This window comes from Centroberyx affinis, unplaced genomic scaffold (genome assembly GCF_046629955.1).
Source record: "Centroberyx affinis isolate AG114_WGS23_722 - 3 ecotype Tasmania unplaced genomic scaffold, CSIRO-AGI_Caff_v1 ptg004590l_1, whole genome shotgun sequence".
NCBI lineage: Eukaryota > Metazoa > Chordata > Actinopteri > Beryciformes > Berycidae > Centroberyx > Centroberyx affinis.
Window position 1 is genome coordinate 214,216 of NW_027282208.1, and position 12,663 is coordinate 226,878.

At 43.7% G+C, this 12,663-nt stretch overlaps 1 protein-coding gene across 1 annotated transcript in view; it reads right to left on the minus strand.

Moving 5' to 3' along the window:
* The window catches only part of LOC139665453 (protein unc-13 homolog B), a 200,352-nt gene that overhangs the window by 134,229 nt on the left and 53,460 nt on the right, over positions 1-12,663 (minus strand). Inside the window, 4 exon segments of the mRNA XM_071544463.1 lie at positions 3,862-4,078; positions 5,974-6,031; positions 7,461-7,534; positions 10,608-10,731. Of these exon segments, the coding sequence (XP_071400564.1) occupies positions 3,862-4,078; positions 5,974-6,031; positions 7,461-7,534; positions 10,608-10,731 (473 nt within the window).

Sequence of the window (12,663 nt, forward strand, 5' to 3'; positions counted from 1 at the left end):
CGAACCTAATTTAAGCAATCCTGACAAAAGCCCTGTTGGTTGAGTCGGGGGAGTAGCATCTTCAACCAAGATTTGTTCAGGCCCTTCCTTTTTGGCTGGCTGGTCAGCTGTAACTGGCTGGGACCCTGGTGTGGGCTGAGGAGGTTGAGGCCCAGCCACAGTGTCTGTTGCTATTTTTAAGAATCCAGATAAGATTCCTCCGGGTTGTGCAGGTGGTGGTTGAGCTGCAGCTGGTGCTGTAGCAGGTTGGCCTTGCCTTAGAGGTGGAACTTGGCCATCTTGGCTTTCTGGTGATGCCGATGGTGGCTGATTTGCAGGGGCAGCAACACTATCAGAGGCAAATTTTAAAAATCCAGACAACAATCCTCCTGACTGTTGTGCTGCAGAACTCTGTTGTGCTTGGGGAGAAGATTGGGGAGTTGATGAAAACAGCCCTGAAAACAGCCCACCCTGTTGAGGCTGACTAGCCCCTCCCTGGGCTTTATTGCCAGCAGACACATCTTCTGTTGATCCCAGTTTCAACAATCCAGAGAGAATGCCTTGAGGCTGCTGTGGGGCTTGTGGTTCTGTCTGTGATTCGGCATGTTCCAAAGGCATAACAGCAACTAGGTCTTTAGATGTGGCATCTACTTCAGGCTGAGATTGGGCATCTATCTTGCACTGGGAATCCTTCTCAGACAATGTTTGCTCTTGAGATACTTGTTCTGATCCACAATCTGTGCCATCTATTTTTTCAGGAACCATTTGTTCAGTATGTGGCTCTGTTTGGCCACTAGGCTTGGTCAGCATGACAGTGGGAGTTGTTTGTGGCTTTGTAGGTTCTTTAGCAGGTTCGCTTGGGGCTACCTTGAAGAGGTTAGAAAACCACCCAGTTTCTGTGTTCCCTTTTGGTACACTTTCAAGAAGTGCAGCACGGTTCGGAGAGGGAGTTCTTGCAGGGCTGGGGGGTGCACTTGTTTTTGGGGCATTGGCATCTTCACCGGAGGCAAACTTAAGAATCCCTGAGAGCATGCCCCCTTCTGCTTTTGGTGGCTGTGGCGTGGAGATATTTTCAGAGGAGAAAAATGGGATTTTCAGTTTGCTACCTAAAAATGACTCCTCTGCAGGCTTTGTGTCAGTCTGTAAGGGGTTCTCGGGAGGAACTGTTGATATGAGGGTAGAGAGAGATTTCTTAAAAGGACTGAAGAATCCTGTGTCCTCTGCACTGCCTTCAGGTTTTGGCTCAGAAATTGCAGAAGTTCTTCTTTGCTGAATATCAGGCAGCTCACCAGATGACTCAGTTTCTGGAAGAAGCTCCACTGATCCACTTCCTGTATCTGGCATAAGATCAATTGATCCACTTCCTATATCTGGTAAAAGATCAACTGATCCACTTCCTGAACCTGGTCTCTTCTCATCTGATGACTGTCGCTCTGCTTGTGACCCACCACTTGTAGGACTCTTGGCTCTGTCAATGGATCCTTGCCTGGACTCATTGCTTGCAGAAGATACACTTCTTTGTTCTGATGGCTGAGGTGATGGCTCTCTGGATGGTGGTGCACTGGAAAAAAGTCTCATAGGACTAAGCCTTCCTAACATGGACTCAACAACAGATGCCGGTTGGTTAGCAGTGGACGCACTGCCTTGTGCCTCAGCCCCTTCTTGTGCTGACCCTTGATCACCTTCAGCTGTCCGACTGGATTCAGAGGAATGAAAAGGCAAAAGAGACTGAAAGGAAAACTTCTTTTCTGTTGTGGGTTCTTGAGAGGCAGGAGGAACTATTGCTACTGGGGGTGTAGTACCACCACTTTTAGGAATGAATGAAAGCAGCTTTGAAATTCCTGACTCGGCTTGTGGTGGAGCCTGGGAGGTAGGTGGATCTGTCGCAGAAGTACCAGAGGTTTCTGTGACTTCAGTACCAGGCTTAGGGATAAAGGAGAGCAGTTTTGAAATGCCAGAGTCTGTTTGTGGTGGTCCAAGGGAACTGGACGGAGCCTCAGTAGCCTCAGTGCTGGGCTTGGAACCTGTGATAGTGCTGAATAACGAGCTCATGGCATTCTTTACTCCAGCTAAGCCCTGCTCAACACCCGTGTCCTCCTTAACTTCATCTACTTTTGCCTCATTGCTCTTACTGTCCTCAGCTTCTACTTCTTTGGCATCGGTTGGCAATGCGGGGAGTTTTCTCCTAATTGGTTTAGGCATTGATTCATAGTTGTTGATCTCCTCCTCTTTTACAGCCAGGTATTCAGACACTGAGTGAACTAGGTTCTGAAGTTCATCCATTGGATCTACGTACTCATCACTTGGCTCCTCCACAGGAGACAGCATAGGATCTTGTCCATGGCCTGCTCTCCCTTTACTTAAATAGCCTTGTCCTCCTTGGGGGGAAATATGCTTGCCAGGATAGTAGTAACTTTCATATTCATAAGTGACATCCCCTTCGATGAATGTCAGGTCATCTAGCTCCTCCTCAGATCCAAAGGAAAACTGCATCTCATCTGAACCAATTGAGCCATACTCACTCCTGGCCCTGATCCTTGCAGCCTCTTCCCTAGCTGCCTCCTCCTCTCGAAAGGCTGCGTAGCTCTCAAGTGTGTCCTCTATTGCAGTTTTCGCCCATAATCTAGTCTTATACAGTAGCCCTTCTCTGTCTGTCTGCTGTCGTAGCTGTTTGACTGATGGAATAATGTCAATTTCAGGAGGGGATGATTCATCCTCAAAGCTGCCCGCTTCCTTATAAACTAAACGTACCTCTCCACTGGCAAAGCCATGCCTCTTTTTGCGCAGGGTGTCAGTGTCATCCAGCTCCTCTGTATCCTCAGGGGACAGTGCATCACATTCTACTGTCTGATAGAACCTGCTACCTTTGGACTCACTAGGGCTGTCGCTGATGCGGTAGATGATGCTTTTATCTTCCTCCTCCCATGTCTTCTGCTCAGCCTCCAAGTAATCGTCTAGGACACCTGAGTCGGGAACTTTATATTTACTCTCCCAGTCCTCCACACCCATACCTGAGTCAACAGGGATTATTCTGATCCCACCCTTACGGTTTGATCGCCTGAATTTAGGTAAAACAATAGAAGTGCCATGCAGGAAGCAGTGGAAAAATGATGCAGAGAAAGAAAAATAGACAAAAAGACATGCGTTAAAAACAACAGATCAAGCAAAGAGAGCATTAATGCAAGTAAAGAAAAGCAAATGAAAAGAAGAAACCAAAATATGAGAGGATTGCATGTGCACTGATGTTGAAGGAAACATGTTTCTATTTGGTGTGATAGTCTACAGACTTTTACAGTGCATATCAGTATATTTTTCAACCTGTAAAATGATTAAACATTAAATGTATAAAATATTTTATAATAAATTCAAACCCTAATTTTACATCACCACAAATACTGAAATAATTACTGCATACAGTAGAATGTGGTGGTGTGTATGGTGGTACATGTGGTAGAGGACAACTATCTCAAGCTGTGACATTTCTGTTTTCAAGTCAGACTTTTCTACAGACAATGGTACTATTTTTCAGAAATAAGCCAAGTATTTCAAAAACCACCATCAATGACTTATGTCACTTTTGGCAACCTGACTCCTGGAAGCCTTGCTCATCTACAAAGATAACAAATAAAAATAATTTCAGAAGCCAAGGTTAAGAGTCAGGCAAGTGGGAAAATGTATTAGGAGCCCCTTGAGTGCAGTTACTGTGACTCTTAGCCTCTAATCCTGTATCTGCTCTCACATTAGAGCAACCAAGGGAATATGCTTCTGACATTTTTGCCCAAGTGGTACTGCAATAATGAAATTACTCTATTACAGGCAGAGTGTGTGTGTTGTGTGTGTGTGTGTGTGTGTGTGTGTGTGTGTGTGTGTGTGTGTGTTTACCTGGGCCCCCTCATTTCTCTATAGTCTAGCTCATAGCTCTGTATAGAGTCAGACTCTCTGGATAGGGCTTGATGATGATGCACCCTCCGGCCTATGGGGTACTGGTGCACAGACGAGTTGGTCTGGGAGGTGTTGTGGTACCGTGGGGGTCGGTTGCTAGTTTCACTGCGGTAGTCACTATCACGGTCATCCACTGCGCTATCATGGTCATCCAAAGCTGGGTGAAAGGCAACAGCAACAGCTCAGCAAAACACTGTTTAGCTATTTTTTTTTTTTTTAAACAAATGAATGTGTACTCACTCTGAAAATGTACAGGACAAATGAACTGTAACGGCTCCAATAGACTTCCATATAGAAAACTCGGCACTTGTTGATTCATCTGACTATAATGTAATGAAAACCTAATCTCTTTCTCAATCAAGAACTAATTCACTTCTGGTAGACCCAATCAGTAGGTGGTCTAATCACTGCTCATCATTACTGTCAAATTACAGTGGTAGCCATTGAAGAAGTCCCCTTTCATGCATTTATCCAGCTTCCATCATGCATTAGTGCTGCAGATAATTTGTTCTTGGATATATACAACAGAACCAAATACTGGTATACTGTAACTCTAAGTAAACTCAACCAACTAGCCAACAGCTTTTTAAACAATTCCTCTGAGGATGGAAAAACATGCAGCAGTAATTTAAGCAAGCATGCAGTAAAAAGTGGGATTCATACAAAGTTTACATCTGTGCTGAAAATTACTGCTGTAGGCCAGGCAAAGCACTCTTGAATAACTCAGCAAATCTTCTCTGATGTACTTTAATGATATGCAATATTTTCATACTCAGAGTCTTAACTGTCTCCTGAGAAGCAGACAGTTAGTACACTACATGGTTGAAAGGGAGACTCTCAAACAATGAGAATAAGGAATTCAAAATTTGGACATGTAGCCCCCTCTTGTGGTAGCAGGCAAAAAATACAAAGAACACCAACAGCTGAGCAGGTGACAATGACAGATGCATGCAATGAAATAGTCAACAAGAAATCAGTTTTGGACATAGAAACAAACAATGCCACTCCAAATGTCAAGGTAAAATATATCCACAAGACAGACCCAGACCGGTCAGAAACACACAAAAGCAGGTGAATTTACAATTACAGGGGAGACATAAATTAAAGATATGGACCCAGCATGCATTGATCATCCATCAAAAAGAGAGGCAAAGAGCAGAGCGCTGTGCCTTATTGAAGAGGGAAGATTGACAAATGTCACAGAAAAAGAGAACCCATGTACGTACTCTGCTGTTCGCTCCATCCGAAATAACTCCAACTGCCTGGTGGCATGGAGGCAAGTGTTCAAAGAAAGAGGCAGCAAGGAAAGTGAAGTTCATTACAGAACAATTAGACCAAGAGTATTAAAGTAATTGGTGATGCCAAATGGAGTTTAAAAACATGTAATGGGATTGAAAACCCCAAAATGTGTGAATAGCAAAGCTCTTGGGAAATGATGGATGATAATGGTAATATGAGATGGATAACAACAAATGGTTGACTCATCCCTTGATGACTTGGTCAATTCCACACGCAGTATGAGTGATCAGCAATGACGCAATAGAACAATTGTGGGGAAAATGATAATGAGAAAAAAAATGAGGAACACCAAAGGTACACTGAAAAAAGACGTCAGTGTGAGTTCAACTACTGATGAACAGGAAGGAAACCATTTTTTTCATTCACTATTCAGTTTCATTCACTTTCACTATTTTAACAGCCAGTTAAAATCATCATTAGCTACTTTCCAAACTCAGTGCTCAAGTAGGTAAAGTAGACGACCAGCCACAGCCAAAATTTACCAGTTTTTGGCTGGTGGCTGGAGTGAATGTCCTTCCCTGTTGATGAAACACATGACGGAAGGAAGAATAAAAACACTGTAGGCCCGAGTTTGAGTCATTACGTGTTAAATGACACATTAATGTGGGAAGCAGCCCCATCACCACCCCACCCACCACCGTCACCTTCACCAACAACAACAATACACACACACACACACACATAGAAAACACATGGAAACTAGCATGAGAGTGTTTTGGAGTGAAGATGTTTTACTAAAAAGTTTAGACTTACAGCATTGGGAGGGCACAGACGCCATTCGTCTTCTCTGCACCTCTTCCTGTAGAGGATACTGCCATGAAAGAGAAAATAGAAATAGAAACACATAAGGAGAGGAAAGAGAGAGAGAGGGAGAGAGAGAGAGAGAGAGATAGAGAAACAGAGGAGAATTAGATATGGCATAGCATATATTAGTAGTCTTTGTAGTTAATCTTATTTATTAAATGATGTAATGATATAAATTTGCCATCAGGTGGCAGCTGTGAGCTGACACAACCTGCAACATCACTGACAACAGCACAGTTTAATACAACATGAAGTGAAAATAAAAAATTCAGGAGAATCCTTTTAAAGGTATAAAGAATCTCACTCTGTAGGAAAACCCCAATAACAAGAGCTTAGAAACAGGACAGTTGCACAACAAGACAAAACACACTGACATTACTGACAAATGTACAGACTTATACAAAAAACACAACTTCAGAGACAAGACTTTTGATTTGAAAGGTTTCCACCAAATTGCAAAGCATCCATTTTGGAAAAATCTTGCTTCCTGAAATTCATGACTCAAAATTTCAGAAACACAAAGGTTTTAGGCTGACTCATAACTTAAGTAACCCATAATGGTACTTTAATTTCGTATGAGCAATCGTTTTGCAAGAACAGACTTTGGGTTTTCAATAATGGAGATCTTATTTTGGAACAGAACTCTTCAGTTATACCTTGCTGTTCCGATGAAACCAGAAGTGCTCAGTTTTAATCAGTTTTACAGGAGTAGCCACTGCACAATTTTCACTACTGCTACTACTGCTGCACTTTCGCTCCATCCCCAAAAGGAATTGTTTGAAAGGTTCAAGTTTTGCTCTCTTTTCTTTTTTCAAGAAGTTACCATGAGGGATCTGGTAACTTGTTGATCGAGAGACACGAGAGCTTTGTGTTACAATACACTTTGTTTCTACTGTAATAGGATTTTCTGCAGTGTTAACACAGGATGGATGCAAGATAAATGCATCAAAGAAGACTTCTGCAATGGCTACCGCCGTAAATGAAACACATATTTGTTTAATTTCTTATGTTTTAGATTATTATTGTATACATGCAACCAGAATCTCCTTCCCCTGTACTGCCTGCAAAATTTACTTTCACTGAAATCACAAGTTCACATTTACAACACCAGGAACTCTCTTCAACTTCCCAACTTTAGGAGGAGGCTAAGAGAGAGAAGTCTGTCCTAGTTGTGATTCCCCATTCTGGAGGAACTGCTGTATAACTTATATTATAACTCATGCAATGAATGAATTAACAGTTGTCTAACTCATGCAATGCATGTACACAGTATGTATGAATTATTTTGTGCATTGCTAGCTCTCTTGACGCACAAGACAAACTCCCCTCGGGGCTAGTAAAAGGCTATTCTATTTTGCTTGTTTCTCTTCATCCTGCAGTAAGTTTCGATATTCTCTTTGGTGCTAAGATGCCCTTGGGAAAGCCCGTCCACTCACCTCGTCATGTATCCGCATGGTGTTGATCCGCTCCAGTTTACTGGTCCAGTACTGGGCCTCGTCGTCTGGGATATCTGGGTATGGGTGGAAAGAGAGAGGAGATGAGACAAAAGAGAGATGGTAAAAGACGTGAACGAGAGTGCAAGTGAGAATGTGGGTGGAGAGAGAGGGGAAAACGCAGGAAACATAAACACAAGGTGGAGGGATGGATGGGTGGAGCGATGGAGGGATGGATGGATATATTTACAAAAAGGGAAAGGGGTGATGAAGAGAGAAAGTAAATAATGGAGGAAGACCAAAAGTGCAACAGAGAGAACGTGGGCGGCGAGAGAGGGGAAAGTGCAGGAAGCACAGACACAAGAGATGGATGGATGGAGGGATGGATGGAGAGAGGGATGGACAGAGGGATGGATGGATGAACTGCCAGAGAGAGAAAGAGACGATGAAGAGAGAAAGTAAATGATGGAGGAAGAATGAAAGAGCAAAGTAGTGAACGTGGGAGGCGAGAGAGAGAGGGGAAAGTGAAGTGCAGCAGGAAACAGACACAAGGGAGCGAGTTGGACAAAAAGAGTTAAACTCGAGAGAGAGAGAGAGAGAGAGAGAGAGAGAGAGAGAGAGAGAGAGAGAGAGAGAGAGAGGCAGCTCCACCCTTCCCTCCCCTCAGCCAGCTCTCCTCCACGCTCCCCGTCCCGTCCCATCCTATCCCGTCCTGCCTTCTCCCTGCGGGAAGTGCTCCTATCTCATATTCATGTGTCTTTAATAGCTGATGAGGAGGTTTCCTTTTGGAGGCCCAGAAATAGAATAAACAACCACCTCAGGGGCCTTGCACGTCCTCCCCAAGCCCAGTGTAGGCAGAGAATATGGGGAAGAAGAAGAGAAGAAGAAGAAGAGAAGAGTGAAAATGTGAAGATCTGGCTTCAGAGTCTGCAATGCCAGGCTGTATACTGGGCATATGCAGGCACTTGTGACTGTGTGTGTGTGTGTGTGTGTGTGTCTGTCTGTCTGTGACAAAATGACCACCAAACAGAGGAAACTCCCTATTGATTAGTTTAGTTTGGTCTAGTCTAGTGTAGTGTAGTCTAGTCTAGTCTGGTTTAGTTTAGATTAGAACAATAAAAACATTGGGGAAAAGAGAGAGGGAAAGAAATCCAAACTGAGCAGTCAAGACTAAAAAACTCCGGGGGACTTAACATCTCGCTCCAAAAGAGAAAAAAACATCAAGACAACCAATTACAAAAATGACATAAAAAAATGTTTCTTTGACAGACAGGGTGTGTGATGACGTTGTTAATTTGAGCTGGCATACTCCATAGTGGATGTCAATGACTTTGTTCTTCTTTTTCTGGGGGATTTGTCAAAGTTGGCTAAAACGGGGAGGCCGCTATCTTATCTCCATCTTCAGGCCCTGGCTGACAACTGAACTGGCCAGCAGCATGAACCAACGGCACCTAGACATCAGGTGAGGGTGAAGCACTGAAATAGAGTGCCAGGCGACGCAGAGGGAGAGGGCGACGGCGACTCTGAAGCAGACACTTCAGACACTCCAGACAGACCCATGAGATGAAGAGCCTGCCCAGAACACAAACTGCTCTAACAAAATGCAGCTATCTGGAGTCAGTGTAAGGTACACTCTAAACAAGGAAAAAAGGAGGAATATGAGGGGTTCTTCAGATAAAGAACCCCTTCATAAAAGGTTCATCCCTAATAGTACTTCCACAAGCCTCTGCTATATAGAGGTTCATCAAGGAACTCCTTAGGGATATAGAGATATTTTTCTGTGATGAAACCTAAGATGCTCATAAAGGCTTTGCAAGCATAGCTGCGTGCCATCATGAATGTCTTTGCTTGCCTGGGTCCAGACCTTTGAATCCGCCCACTCCACCTAGTTGACTGATTCTGGTCTGGCATTGTGACATGAAACAGCGGTTTCTCGGTTGAAAAATGATCGGTCCAATGAGCGCCGGGGGGGGGGGACTAACGATTAGCCAATCAGCGCCACGGGCGGGAATAACGCCGTTGTCAAGCTGTTGTCAAGCTGTGTGCCGGAACCAAGGAGGAGTAATAACAACAATGGCGACCGCTATAGACAAGATAGACGCTGCTATCGAGGCTGTTCGATTAAAAAGTACCAATTACTTTGAAATCCGAAATACTTTGTTTTTACTTCGCTCTGTGTTGTCAAAGATGCTCTACACTTTCTGAACCGTCTCTGGTGTTGTCATGGCTACGCATCAGTGTCGACTTAAAATAGCGTTAGATTCAGGCGGATACGTCGGTCTCTAGTGATTGGTTAGGGAAAATCAAATCCCCCTCCCCCACGGAAATCGGTTAGAGTGGAGGCAATGTCAGACTGGAGATGGAAATGGAGTGTAACGAGTTGACAATTCTGTCTGATATCAGGCAAGGTCTGTGCACAAATAATGGCTAAATATTCAACCACCAAGTTAGAAAAAGAGAGTTACCTGAAAACGCTTGTTGTGGTCTGGCTGTAGATCCATTCAGTAATATTCTAACTAAAAGTGAATCGTGTGATAAAGTGGATTTGTTTCCAAATTTAGCTTACGGTGACACAATAACCTCTCTTGTCTTTAGCCCTAGTCTCTACACACTCTGAGTTGTAGCTTGAGAAGAGTCAGCTCAGTTAACCTGAGCAAACTGTTAGCTAGCTAACTAGCCAGCAGGATAATTTAGCAATGTTAAAGTAAACATGTAACTATTAACTACTACTAAAGCTAGCTTTCTCTAGTTACATTAGCTAGTGTGCAAATCAGATGTTTTGACAACAAGACTATGATGGCTAGCTGGCCAGTTAATACGGTTACTTAGCTAACAAGCTGACATCTAAACACAAAAGTGATCAGATAATCAGTGGTGAAATAATCAATTCCCAAAAACAACACAGAAATTTACCATCTGTATTTAACACTGATGAGATGGTCAAGTTGTATGTTGTAGAAGTGCCATTAGCTTTTTTTAGCCACTGCCCAAGAGCTGTGGACCTCCAATATGGCCGCCAGGTGCATCACATCACCTGAAAGCTCTCTATTAGGTGTGTGTGTGTGTGTGTGTGTGTGTGTGTGTGTGTGTGTGTGTGTGTGTGTGTGTGTGTGTGTGTGTGTGTGTGTGTGTGTGTGTGCATATGTATACCAAAGGGCAGCTCAAAGCGGGCGTCCAGCAGCACTTGATGCGGTGTTGGGTTGGTTGTACCGCAGATCTCATCCTCCCTCATCAGCACCTCAGAGTCCAGAGACGTCCACTCCCCCGGTCCCTCCTGAGAGAGAGAGGGGGGGGGGGGGAGAGAGAGAGAGAGAGAGGGAGGGAGAGAGAGAGAGAGATAGAGAGAGATAGAGAGAGACAGAGAGAGCAAGAGTGAGATAGAGAGAGAGAGACAGAGAGACAGAGAGAGAGAGAGAGAGATAGAGAGAGAGAGAGACGGAGAGGGAGAGAGAGAGTGAGATAGAGACAGAGAGAGAGAGAGGGAGAGAGAGAGTGAGAGACAGAGAGAGCAAGAGTGAGATAGAGAGAGAGAGACAGAGAGACAGAGAGAGAGAGAGTGAGATAGAGAGAGAGAGAGAGTGAGAGAGAGAGAGAGAGAGAGAGAGAGAGAGAGAGACAGAGAGGGAGAGAGAGTGAGATAGAGATAGAGAGAGAGAGAGACAGAGAGGGAGAGAGAGAGAGATAGAGAGAGAGAGAGACGGAGAGGGAGAGAGAGAGTGAGATAGAGACAGAGAGAGAGAGAGGGAGAGAGAGAGTGAGAGAGAGAGAGAGAGAGGGAGAGAGAGAGTGAGAGAGATAGAGAGAGAGAGAGAGACAGAGAGGGAGAGAGAGAGGGGGGGCAAGAGAAAGAGAGAGGGGGCAAGAGAAAGAGAGAGCAAGAAAAAGAGAGAGCAAGAAAAAGAGATAGAGAATGAAAAAACGAAAGAATGAAAGAAAGAGAACGAAAGAACGAAAGAAAGAGAAAGAAAGAAAGAAAGAAAGAGAACGAAAGAAGGAAAGAAAGAGAAAGAAAGAACGAAAGAAAGAGAAAGAAAGAAAGAAAGAAAGAAAGAAAGAAAGAAACCTTCATTCACTGAGAACCAAAGCATCAACATGGAAATTGAGGGCGCGGGTGGGCCAGGGAGAAAATGCCACTCAATAAAGCCGAGCCGAGATGAAAAGATGAAGAGGCGAGGAGCGACGCTGACAGTGGGCCTGCGAGCATTTACTGTTTCAAACCGAGTGGAGAAGTCAAATATCGGGGGGTTGCATTATTGATGATTACACAGAGGCTGCCACGCTTTAAAACTCTCCCAAAAAAAAAGTAATGAGGTCTAAAAAGAGGCGAGACAAGCCTGACCGCAGCACGCTGAAACGAATCTGGCAACCGCCTCCAACTGGCAACCTGTGAGAATGTTTTTCTTGACTGAGCTGACAGGTGAAGATGGTGTTTTAATGAGTAACTCTCAGAAGGGGGGGGGGGGGTTGTTTGTGCATGGGCAGTGTGTAAATATGTGTGAAAACGTCATGTGTGAAAGTGAAATGGTGCCAGTGGCTTGTGAATTCAGAATTTCACCAGACACTTTAATTTCTTTAACAACCTGCGTGGCTTTTAGAGTAGAAAAGGATAATTATAACAGAAAATGATCAAATGATAGCTATATAACTGACTAAGTTCCCAGCATTCGGCGGTTATTATGCATTCATGTGCTGTCAGGATTATGGGATATCCAACTTTCAACTTCAACTTCAACTTTATTGTCCCAGAGGGGAAATTTGTCTTTGTCAGCCAGATAAAACATAGAACACACAGAGACATAGGCACACGGACTCAGATACAAAAAACATGATAAAATACATGAATACATGAATGCATGAATACATCAAGTGACAACAGGAAACCTAGAGTATGTTTAGCCATCGCTAAAACCATCATCAGCCCCCAGTAGTTGAATGGGAAACTAGCATTTAACAGTTTGGTGGCCTGAGAAATGAAAGAATTATTCAACCTGTTAGTTAACAAAAGAAAGTACCACTTGAACGTCCCACCAAGTCGAGTACTGACTGAAGTCAAGATGGCCGACAATAACGTAGCTTTTTCCTGTTGATAGTAAAAACTAATTATGCTGTATATGACACATCTACCAAAATTTTAATCAATAAACATTGTTTGATAACTGCCCTGATTTTGAAATAAATTAGCAATAAGACAGAAATTCATCAATCA